The following is an 11,478-nucleotide window of genomic DNA, read 5'->3' on the forward strand; positions in this document are numbered from 1 at the left end:
AGTGCCCCCATAATACATTGGTGCCCAGCAGCAGTGCCCCCCTAATACATTGGTGCCCAGCAGCAGTGCCCCCCTAATACATTGGTGCCCAGCAGCAGTGCCCCCATAATACATTGGTGCCCAGCAGCAGTGCCCCCCTAATACATTGGTGCCCAGCAGCAGTGCCCCCCTAATACATTGGTGCCCAGCAGCAGTGCCCCCATAATACATTGGTGCCCAGCAGCAGTGCCCCCTAATACATTGGTGCCCAGCAGCAGTGCCCCCTAATACATTGGTGCCCAGCAACAGTGCCCCCTAACACATTGGTGCCCAGCAGCAGTGCCCCCCTCATACATTGGTGCCCAGCAGCAGTGCCCCCCTCATACATTGGTGTCCAGCAGCAGTGCCCCCTCATACATTGGTGCCCAGCAGCAGTGCCCCCTAATACATTGGTGCCCAGCAGCAGTGCCCCCTAATACATTGGTGCCCAGCAGCAGTGCCCCCCTCATACATTGGTGCTCAGCAGCAGTGCCCCCATAATACATTGATGGTCAGTGTGCCCTGCAGCACCCCCAATACATTGGTGCCAAGAGCAGTGTCCCCTAATACATTAGTGCCCAGCAGCAGTGCCCCCATAAGTCAGTGTGCCCCGCAGCCCCCTCTAATACATTGGCGACCTGCAGCAGTTTTACTTCTGCTCTTCAGCTTCTTCGGTGGCTCCTCCGGCATCTTCAGATTCTTCACGGGCAACGCCTCTACACTTATGTCTCCACGCGAATGGACACAGGCCCTTTTATAAGGTTGCGCCCCGTGCGTACTGACATCACCCGTACACACAGGGCGCAACCATCCAGATGACCAATGACAGGGCCCGGATTTTATTAAAGGGGGCCTGAGCGACTAAGAAGACTGTAGCACTGCCGGCTCGACCCTATCTTTATTCCCTTTTCAAAAGCCACAAACAATGAAGCCGTGACGTCAGACGCATCTATGTTTTTTATTTGTTATCAAGAACCTTAACCACCAATGAGGAACCAGTAATCCCATTTGTAGCAGAAGTGGGAGGGCACAGGGTGGGACAGGGCGGAATCAGATTTCGAGCATTTTCTCATTAATCCGGCAATGTCCATAAAACAAGTATAAAAAATAGTAAATAAAAATGGTCAAAATTCAGGGAATAACTTCATAGGAAGGGCAGTCACCGGGGAGCACACAGGCGAGTTGGTCTGCAGACAGTTGCACATACCCAGACTGACATATACAGCCGATATAACATTGTACTTTGTCAGAGTCCGACTTCGACTCCTTTTCTTCGCCGCATATCTGAGGGTGCTCATACGAGCAGGAAGTGAAGGTGGTGTTTCCTGTACAGGACTTGCACAGGTCCAGAGTGACGCAGTTCCGCGATACATCTTCCACGTACTCGTCGGTGCAGAAGCAGCCCTTCACGCATTCCCTGGTGCAGGCGCGGGGGCAGTTATAGTTGGAGCAGCTCGGGGGGCAGGCACTTCCACACTCCTTGTATACCTTGTGCTCTCCGCAGGGGGCAGAGGGGGCTGGAGAGGAAAAGATAACAGAAACAGATCAAATTAGATTTTCACCCTTCAATAAATGCGATAGGATCAGTAACTTTCTACGCAAGTTAATAGAGAGCTGTGAAATGTCCCTGTGGATAAGAAAAATGTCATTTTAAAGGATAAGTAAACCTTAAAAAACTAATTATGAGATTGCTCAGGGTGCTTTTCTAAGCACTTTTGCAATTGGCATGAATTATTTTTTTTTTCAGTTTCAGTATTATTTCATTTTTTTATTAACCAATATAATGAAATTGTGTAACGACACTGCCCCCTGCTGGTCAGTTCCTGTAACTGTACGGTCAAAGAGCAATATCTTCAGAAGGAAAACAGAGAAGTGTTCTGCTGTTGCTCTGAAACCGAAAAAAAATGAATTGCAAAAGTGCTTAGAAAAGCACCGAGTAGTGATGGGCGAAGTGTTTCGGCAGACATGGATTCGCAGCGAATTTCTGTGTTTCGCCATTGGCGGATTGTTTCGTGAAACGGATGAAAAAATTAGCCGCGGAAAAATTCGCCGCTGGCGTCAAAATAATAGATGCGGGCGATGAAATAATAGCCACGGGCGACAAAAGAATAGTCACGGGCGATTAAATAATAGCCGCGGGCGACAAAAGAATAGCTGCGGGCAATGAAATAATAGCCGCGGACGACAAAAGAATAGATGCGGGCGATGAAATAATAGCTGCGGGCGACAAAAGAATAGCTGCGGGCGATGAAATAATAGCCGCGGGTGACAAAAGAATAGATGCGGGCGATGAAATAATAGCCGCGGGTGACAAAAGAATAGCTGCGGGCGATGAAATAATAGCCGCGGGCGACAAAAGAATAGATGCGGGCGATGAAATAATAGCCGCGGGTGACAAAAGAATAGCTGCGGGCGATGAAATAATAGCCGCGGGCGACAAAAGAATAGATGCGGGCGATGAAATAATAGCCGCGGGTGACAAAAGAATAGCTGCGGGCGATGAAATAATAGCCGCGGGTGACAAAAGAATAGATGCGGGCGATGAAATAATAGTCGCCGGTGACAAAAGAATAGCTGCGGGCGATGAAATAATAGCCGCGGGTGACAAAAGAATAGCTGCGGGCGATGAAATAATAGTCGCCGGTGACAATTTTTTTGCTGCATGACATTTTTGCTGTTTCGCAAATTTTTTGCGGATCTTTTGAAAGATTTGCAAATTTTTCGGCGAAGCGAAACGGAACAGATTCGCTCATCACTAACCCTGAGCAATTTGATATTATTTTTAAAGGTTTACTTACCCTTTAAAGGGGACCTGTCACCTTAAGAAATAATTCCACATCCTTTTCTATCATGTTAGTTGAGCAAATTGAACTTTGCTGACGCTGTATAAATTATTTTATTTTTATTTCCTTCAGTCTTTTACAATCACAGCCAGCAGGCAGCCGCCATTTTGTGGACACTGTTACCAGGGAAAGTTTTGTTTAACCCCTAAATCTTGCGTCCGTGCCATCTGGGTGACACGTAGGAAGTTCTGAATGGACAATGAAAGTAATTGTAATTAAAAAATCTGATCTGTCAATCATATAGAGGCGGGGCAGGCAATATATGATTGACAGATCCGATTTTTTAAATACATTTATTGCAGGTTATTACAGTTCTACTCACATGTTGTTGTTGCATTTTGTCCACTCACAAGATGTAAAGTCAAACCTGTCAAGTATAAACGGTTTCAAAGTTATCAAGGTGGGCACGTGTCAGTAACATGCACATACACAGCCATTCTAGGCAGTTGTGTGTATTAAAGGGAAACTATACCCCCAGAATGAATCCGTAACCAACAGACAGTTTATATTATATTAAGTGGCCTATTAAAGAATCTCCCCAAACTGGAATATATATATCAGTAAATATTGCCCTTTTACATCCTTTCCCTTGAGCCGCCATTTAGTGATGGGCTGGGTGCTCCCTCAGAGATCAGCTGACAGGAAGTGATGCAGCTCTAACTGTAACAGGAAGTGTGGGAGCAAAAGGCAGAACTCTGCCCATTCATTGGCTGATGGGGCCTAGCATGTATGTGTGCCTTGACATAAATAAAACACAAGGAAAGGCTGCTGAGTGGGTAGGGTGGTCCTGTTTCCCCCATTTCAGGGCAGGCAGGAATAGTAGTGTTCAGACCAGGGATTCTAAACTTGTATCTATACTTGTGGCCCCCTACTGACCCCATCTGTCCCCCATTCATTTATACTGTGTAAGCCAAACTCACTTTACTGTAACTGTCTGCCCCCACATTACAGCATTACAGCATTACACACTCACTGTGAAAGTTGGGAGGTGTCTCCTCCTTCACTAGGGGGAACTACTGGTCTGAATATCCTGCAGACTAACTGTGTTTACAAGCATACCATGCTCAACCCCCTTATCCATGTCTGAATTTCTTAGCTCTCCCATCCACTTGCACCATGCTAAAACCTCAATGGATTCCTCAATGTTCCCATCAATTTGCACCATGCTCATCCCTCTAACTCAAGGAACTGTCTGAATTTCTCATCAGCCGGCACCCTGCTCAGCCTTCCAGCCCAAGACCCTGTCTTATTTCTCATCAGCCTGCACCCTGCTCAGCCTTCCAGCCCAAGACCCTGTCTTATTTCTCATCAGCCTGCACCATGCTCAGCCTTCCAGCCCAAGACCCTGTCTTATTTCTCATCAGCCTGCACCCTGCTCAGCCTTCCAGCCCAAGACCCTGTCTTATTTCTCATCAGCCTGCACCATGCTCAGCCTTCCAGCCCAAGACCCTGTCTTATTTCTCATCAGCCTGCACCATGCTCAGCCTTCCAGCCCAAGACCCTGTCTTATTTCTCATCAGCCTGCACCATGCTCAGCCTTCCAGCCCAAGACCCTGTCTTATTTCTCATCAGCCTGCACCATGCTCAGCCTTCCAGCCCAAGACCCTGTCTTATTTCCCATCAGCCTGCACCATGCTCAGCCTTCCAGCCCAAGACCCTGTCTTATTTCTCATCAGCCTGCACCATGCTCAGCCTTCCAGCCCAAGACCCTGTCTTATTTCTCATCAGCCTGCACCATGCTCAGCCTTCCAGCCCAAGACCCTGTCTTATTTCCCATCAGCCTGCACCATGCTCAGCCTTCCAGCCCAAGATCCCGTCTTATTTCTCATCAGCCTGCACCATTCTCAACCTTCCAGCCCAAGACCCTGCACCACGCTTATCCATCCAACCCAAGAACTTATCTAAATTCCTCATCTATCTACATCATGCTTAATCCTCCAACCCAAGGACATGTCTGAATTCCTTAACTAACATGTTGTGCTTCTGAGCCTAGGAACAGAGAGCCTTGCAGACCCTTTCAATTAAATAGTAGTAAAGCACCTACTCATTCTCTAGGATCTCCCCAGTGATTGGTTTACTGCAAGTTATTGACCCTTTCCTGTCACCAGCTCAATTTTAACAATCACAAACTGACCCTGGGCCTCAATATTCGGATATAAAAGTTTATTCATTGAGTATTTTTTTACTACAAGTTTTGGGCAAACTGATGGGTACTGATGATTCATTTATTCATATACTTACCCAGCACAAAAGGAAGCAGTGATCTCATATTGATATTCATTTAAGCCTCAGAGCCTCGCCACCTAGGATTGCATTTGGAGATGTTAGCAATGAATATAGCTTCATGCCATCAAATCTTTGCCCTAAAGATTTGAAGATTGTAAGCTCACTGGGGCAGGGACTGATGGGAATGTGATAGGGACCTTAGATTGTAAGCTCACTGGGGCAGGGACTGAGGGGAATGTGATAGGGACCTTAGATTGTAAGCTCACTGGGGCAGGGACTGATGGGAATGTGATAGGGACCTTAGATTGTAAGCTCACTGGGGCAGGGACTGATGGGAATGGGATAGGGCCCTTAGATTGTAAGCTCACTGGGGCAGGGGCTGATGGGAATGGGATAGGGACCTTAGATTGTAAGCTCACTGGGGCAGGGACTGATGGGAATGGGATAGGGCCCTTAGATTGTAAGCTCACTGGGGCAGGGACTGATGGGAATGGGATAGGGACCTTAGATTGTAAGCTCACTGGGGCAGGGACTGATGGGAATGTGATAGGGACCTTAGATTGTAAGCTTAACTGGGGCAGGGACTGATGGGAATGTGATAGGGGCCTTAGATTGTAAGCTCACTGGGGCAGGGACTGATGGGAATGGGATAGGGGCCTTAGATTGTAAGCTCACTGGGGCAGGGACTGATGGGAATGTGATAGGGACCTTAGATTGTAAGCTCACTGGGGCCGGGACTGATGGGAATGTGATAGGGACCTTAGATTGTAAGCTCACTGGGGCAGGGACTGATGGGAATGTGATAGGGGCCTTAGATCGTAAGCTCACTGGGGCAGGGGTTGATGGGAATGTGATAGGGACCTTAGATTGTAAGCTCCACTGGGGCAGGGGCTGATGGGAATGGGATAGGGACCTTAGATTATAAGCTCACTGGGGCAGGGGCTGATGGGAATGGGATAGGGACCTTAGATTGTAAGCTCCACTGGGGCAGGGACTGATGGGAATGTGATAGGGACCTTAGATTGTAAGCTCACTGGGGCAGGGACCGATGGGAATGTGATAGGGACCTTAGATTGTAAGCTCCACTGGGGCAGGGACTGATGGGAATGTGATAGGGACCTTAGATTGTAAGCTCACTGGGGCAGGGACCGATGGGAATGTGATAGGGACCTTAGATTGTAAGCTCACTGGGGCAGGGACCGATGGGAATGTGATAGGGACCTTAGATTGTAAGCTCACTGGGGCAGGGACTGATGGGAATGTGATAGGGACCTCAGATTGTAATCTCACTGGGGCAGGGACTGATGGGAATGTGATAGGGACCTTAGATTGTAAGCTCACTGGGGCAGGGACTGATGGGAATGTGATAGGGACCTCAGATTGTAATCTCACTGGGGCAGGGACTGATGGGAATGGGATAGGGACCTTAGATTGTAAGCTCAATGGGGCAGGGACTGATGGGAATGGGATAGGGACCTTAGATTGTAAGCTCACTGGGGCAGGGACTGATGGGAATGTAACAGTGACCTTAGAGTCTAAGATCGGAAGCTTACATGCCCTTTCCCATCTCCTTCCTGAGCACAGCAACTTCAGAACCCTCCTCTGTTTTTCTTCTGAAGGGATATCTCTCTGCCTGTAGTTATAGCAACTGACCAGCAGGTGGCACTGTTACTAAAGATAATTTAAAGGTGAACCACCTCTTTAAGTAATGTAAAAGTGTGGGCCAGTAAATCTTTAAGATTTACTGTATAAGTAAAACAGAAGAATATAATATGAAGGTTTTCCAAAAAAAACATGCAAAAAACAGTCAGTAATAAAAATAGGGTTCTACTGAAGAGAGAGAAGTAGCCAGAACTCAGAAACATCCAGTTGTTTTAGACTTATTGGGGCAGAACAGCCCTATTGGGTTTATTTAATGGTTAAATGATTCCCTTTTCTCTGTAATAATAAAACAGTACCTGTACTTGATCCCAACTAAGATATAATTACCCCTTATTGGGGCAGAACAGCCCTATTGGGTTTATTTAATGGTTAAATGATTCCCTTTTCTCTGTAATAATAAAACAGTACCTGTACTTGATCCCAACTAAGATATAATTACCCCTTATTGGGGCAGAACAGCCCTATTGGGTTTATTTCATGGTTAAATGATCCCCTTTTCTCTGTAATAATAAAACAGTACCTGTACTTGATCCCAACTAAGATATAATTACCCCTTATTGGGGCAGAACAGCCCTATTGGGTTTATTTCATGGTTAAATGATTCCCTTTTCTCTGTAATAATAAAACAGTACCTGTACTTGATCCCAACTAAGATATAATTACCCCTTATTGGGGGCAGAACAGCCCTATTGGGTTTATTTCATGGTTAAATGATTCCCTTTTCTCTGTAATAATAAAACAGTACCTGTACTTGATCCCAACTAAGATATAATTACCCCTTATTGGGGCAGAACAGCCCTATTGGGTTTATTTCATGGTTAAATGATTCCCTTTTCTCTGTAATAATAAAACAGTACCTGTACTTGATCCCAACTAAGATATAATTACCCCTTATTGGGGCAGAACAGCCCTATTGGGTTTATTTCATGGTTAAATGATTCCCTTTTCTCTGTAATAATAAAACAGTACCTGTACTTGATCCCAACTAAGATATAATTACCCCTTATTGGGGCAGAACAGCCCTTAACATTTAGTATGATTCAATTTAATTTTTTTTATTATTTGTAGTTTTTTAGTTATTTCCTTTTCAGTTCAGGAGCTCTGCAGTTTGGAGTTTCAGCAGTTATTTGGTTGCTAGGGCCAAGTTCCCTTAGCAACCAGGGAGTGGTTTGGATGAGAGACTGGTAAATGAATAGGAAAGAGGCTGAATAGAAAAGTTACAAAAACTAACAATAACAATAAAACTGGAGCCTCACAGAGCAATAGTTTCTGGCTGCCGGGGTCAGTGACCCCCATTAAAAATACTGCAAAGAGTTGGAAGAAGAAAGCAAATAGTTCAAACACTATATAATGAAGACCAATTGAAAAGTTGCTTAGAATAAGCCATTGTATGACTATAGGTTAAAGACTAATGATATGAAGATCCAAATTATGAAAAGATCCCTTATCCAGAAAACCCCAGGTCCCAAGCATTCTGGATAACAGATCCCATACATGCATTTCTAGATTTAGCTGAGTTTTTTGGGGGGAATTGATCCGGAAATGATTTTTATAGATGTAGGAAAGTACTTACCTGTGTGCCAGAACCAGGACTGAGCTCTGCGGGTTTGGATGGTTTCGGTGCCTGGGTGTGTTATATGTGCGACAGGAGTGACCCGGCATCAGTCCCCTCCTAATAATCTGATTGGGTGTTTCCCATCACACAGACATAAATATAGTTTTATTTAGTGAGTGAAAAGCAAATCCTCTATAAAGAGTTCCAGGAATTTCCCTGCGTGTAACCCCAATGGGGTGTGTGCATTAATGGCTACCGTCCTGCCTTGGGAACTTGCCCTGGCTTGTAGGAACCCTCCCACAGGAACAGGTTGTGCACCTTTAGTACCATGTACAGAGTGATATTCTGAGACAGTTTGCAATTGGTCTTCATTTTTTATTATTTGTCATTTTTGAATTATTGCCATTTTTGCTCAGCAGCTCTCCAGTTTGGGGTTTCAGTGGCTATTTGGTTGCTAGGGTCCAACTTCCCTTAGCAACCAGGGAGTGGTTTGGATGAGAGACTGGTATATGAATAGGAGAGGGACTGAATAGAAAATAGAAAAGCAGTTCTAATGTGTAGCGCTGGCTCCTTCTGAAAGCTCAGACTCAGGCACACTTTACTGCTGCGCTGCAAGTTGAAGTGATATCCCCCCCTCTCACCCCCAGCAGCCGATCAGCAGAACAATGGGAAGGGAGCAAGATAGCAGCTCCCAGTAGGTATCAGAATAGCACTCAATAGTAAGAAATCCAAGTCCGGCTTGGGACTCCTCCAGTTACATGGGAGTAGGAGAAACAATAGGTTAGCTGAAAGCAGTTCTAATGGGTAGCGCTGGCTGAAAGCTCAGACTCAGGCACACTTTACTGCTGCGCTGCAAGTTGGAGTGATATCCCCCCCTCACCCCCAGCAGCCGATCAGCAGAACAATGGGAAGGGAGCAAGATAGCAGCTCCCAGTAGGTCATGGGGGCACTAAGAATAAGAAGAAGAAGCTGAAGTGGAAGAACAGTCTGTGGGTTTGCCAACCCAACATAATTATTATTAATTATTAATGTAAATTGCAGAAAAGCACCTTGAGCAATTTTACTTTCAGTATTTAAGTGTTTGGAACACTTGCCCATACAATTAGGAGAGCGGATTAGTCGTGTCACAGAGCTATAATTACTGTATAATTAAAGGGACACACCCTCTCACTACAGAAACCCCAGAAAGTCCCAGACTCCCCCTCTTGTTGTGCCTAATGGTACAGCCCAGCTTCCAGTTCCAGACTGGCCCATCTGGTTCTGCTGCTTTATATGAATATATAATAAATATCCTGAACATTACCCTATGGGGCGGGATTTGGCAAAGCTACGATGGGGGGAGCAGCCAGACTTGAGCCGAGATGGGGAAATGCAGTAATTGGGGGTGAATTGGAGTGAAGATTAATTGTTTTATGCAGAAATGATGGTGGGGGTCCAAGTGGGGCTGCTCCACAAAGCAGAGTGTATATAGCAAGTACAGTCCTCATGAACAGTCCATTCCAGTGATGCGTCTATAGGCAGTATTCCCCTCCCCCAATTACCCCACCCACACAAACACAAGGGTGCAGGGAGTTACAACACACACACTGTAAACCCAACTCTATATCCAGTTAGTCCCAAGTAATCACACAAACTGCCCCTCCCTCTGTTCCCTTCCACCTTCAGCCCCCAGTACCCTTCCTCAGGGGGACCCCACACCCCCTATTACAGGGCCCAATGGTACCAGGCTCACCGGGTGCTCTTGGGTCCCTCTCAACAACCTCTTGGGCATCAGCTTGGAGCACAGTCTCCCTATCCCCTGAACTACACACTTGGGCCCTAACTTGCGGGGTACCCGCCGGGCTGCTAATCCCTTCTCACTCCTCGGTGGGGCGAGTGCTGCACATAGGCTCCTAGGATGATCTCTTACAAAAATTAACCCTACCCTGGCTACTCTAACAATACTCACACCTGGTGTCTCCCTTCCTGCCATTGGCCAAGGACAGCCACGCCCTGTCCTACTCCCCTTTTTATACCCTCTAGCTCAGTGCTGTCCAACTTCTGTGGTACCGAGGGCCGGAATTTTTCCGACCTACGTGGTGGAGGGCCGATAATGGAAGCCAGTTTTGACTACTCCCCTTTTTGAAACCGCAACCACTTGAACACACCCATGTTATCACATGACCATACCCATATTAATGGTTGTAGTACAGCAAAAACTTGCCATACTCTGCCTGCCCTACCCTGCCTGTGTGTGCCATACTCTGCCTGTGTGTGCCATACTCTGCCTTCCCTACCCTGCCTGTGTGTGCCATACTCTGCCTTCCCTACCCTGCCTGTGTGTGCCATACTCTGCCTTCCCTACCCTGCCTGTGTGTGCCATACTCTGCTTGCCCTATGCTCACACACATGCAGCCTACAGTGACACAATGCTGGCATTGCTCCTACAGTCTGCACAATAACTACTGTATATATTAAAAAACTTTTTAATTGCAGTACCACCTCAGTATATGTTCTTTTTGTAGTATGCAGGGATTATTTGTGGGTTTCTACTGCTCCTGAGGTGTGAACAGGGGAACAATATGGGTGATTACAGCCTGAGCCTGAGGTGTGAACACTGCAGGGGGGGAACAATGCAGAGATTAAAAGGTGTGAACAACACAGGGGATTACATATTTAAACAATACAGCCTGATTACAGCCTGAATCTGAGGTGAGAACCATGCAGGGGGGGCAGTTAATCTCAGTACTGATACCATTTAAAGCTTACACAAGAGTAAGCCATCAAAGCAGCCAGACAGGTGGGGGGCCACACAGAGGGGGGTTGTGGGCCGCATGCGGCCCGCGGGCCGCCAGTTGGACAGCACTGCTCTAGCTACACCCTTCTAGAACTTCTAAATGTTTCCCTGCTCCCTAGTGGCCAGGTACTAAAACTACAACTAAAACTACTTTTTTACCCACCACCACCACCTAGTGGCTAAACACTGCAATTACCCCAAAATAACTCAAGTGATCCCCTTACTCGTTAATTTGAAAAATCCTGGCTGACTCCTTCTGGTTATTTATTGGGAACCTATAGTGAGTAATGTTCTACTGATACATCCCATGTCAGGGCTACTATGGTGCTCAGGCACCGCCCCCTTTATGCCAGTATTGATACTAATGCAACCTGGGTGCCTTTTACATATGGATTTGG

The 11,478-nt window shown here is 46.4% G+C and overlaps 1 protein-coding gene across 1 annotated transcript; it reads right to left on the minus strand.

Moving 5' to 3' along the window:
• Nucleotides 1-952: 952 nt before the first annotated feature.
• On the minus strand, nt 953-8,421 carry LOC116412443 (mucin-6-like). The gene is made up of 4 exons (XM_031906676.1): nt 8,323-8,421; nt 5,103-5,164; nt 3,184-3,228; nt 953-1,535 (listed from the first exon to the last, which is right to left on the minus strand). Exons 2-4 carry the CDS (start codon nt 5,140-5,142, stop codon nt 1,150-1,152), a joined length of 471 nt encoding a protein of 156 aa, XP_031762536.1. The 5' UTR covers nt 5,143-5,164; nt 8,323-8,421; the 3' UTR covers nt 953-1,149.
• Between the last annotated feature and the right edge of the window lie 3,057 nt (nt 8,422-11,478).

Source organism: Xenopus tropicalis, chromosome 7 (genome assembly GCF_000004195.4).
Source record: "Xenopus tropicalis strain Nigerian chromosome 7, UCB_Xtro_10.0, whole genome shotgun sequence".
NCBI classification, from domain to species: domain Eukaryota; kingdom Metazoa; phylum Chordata; class Amphibia; order Anura; family Pipidae; genus Xenopus; species Xenopus tropicalis.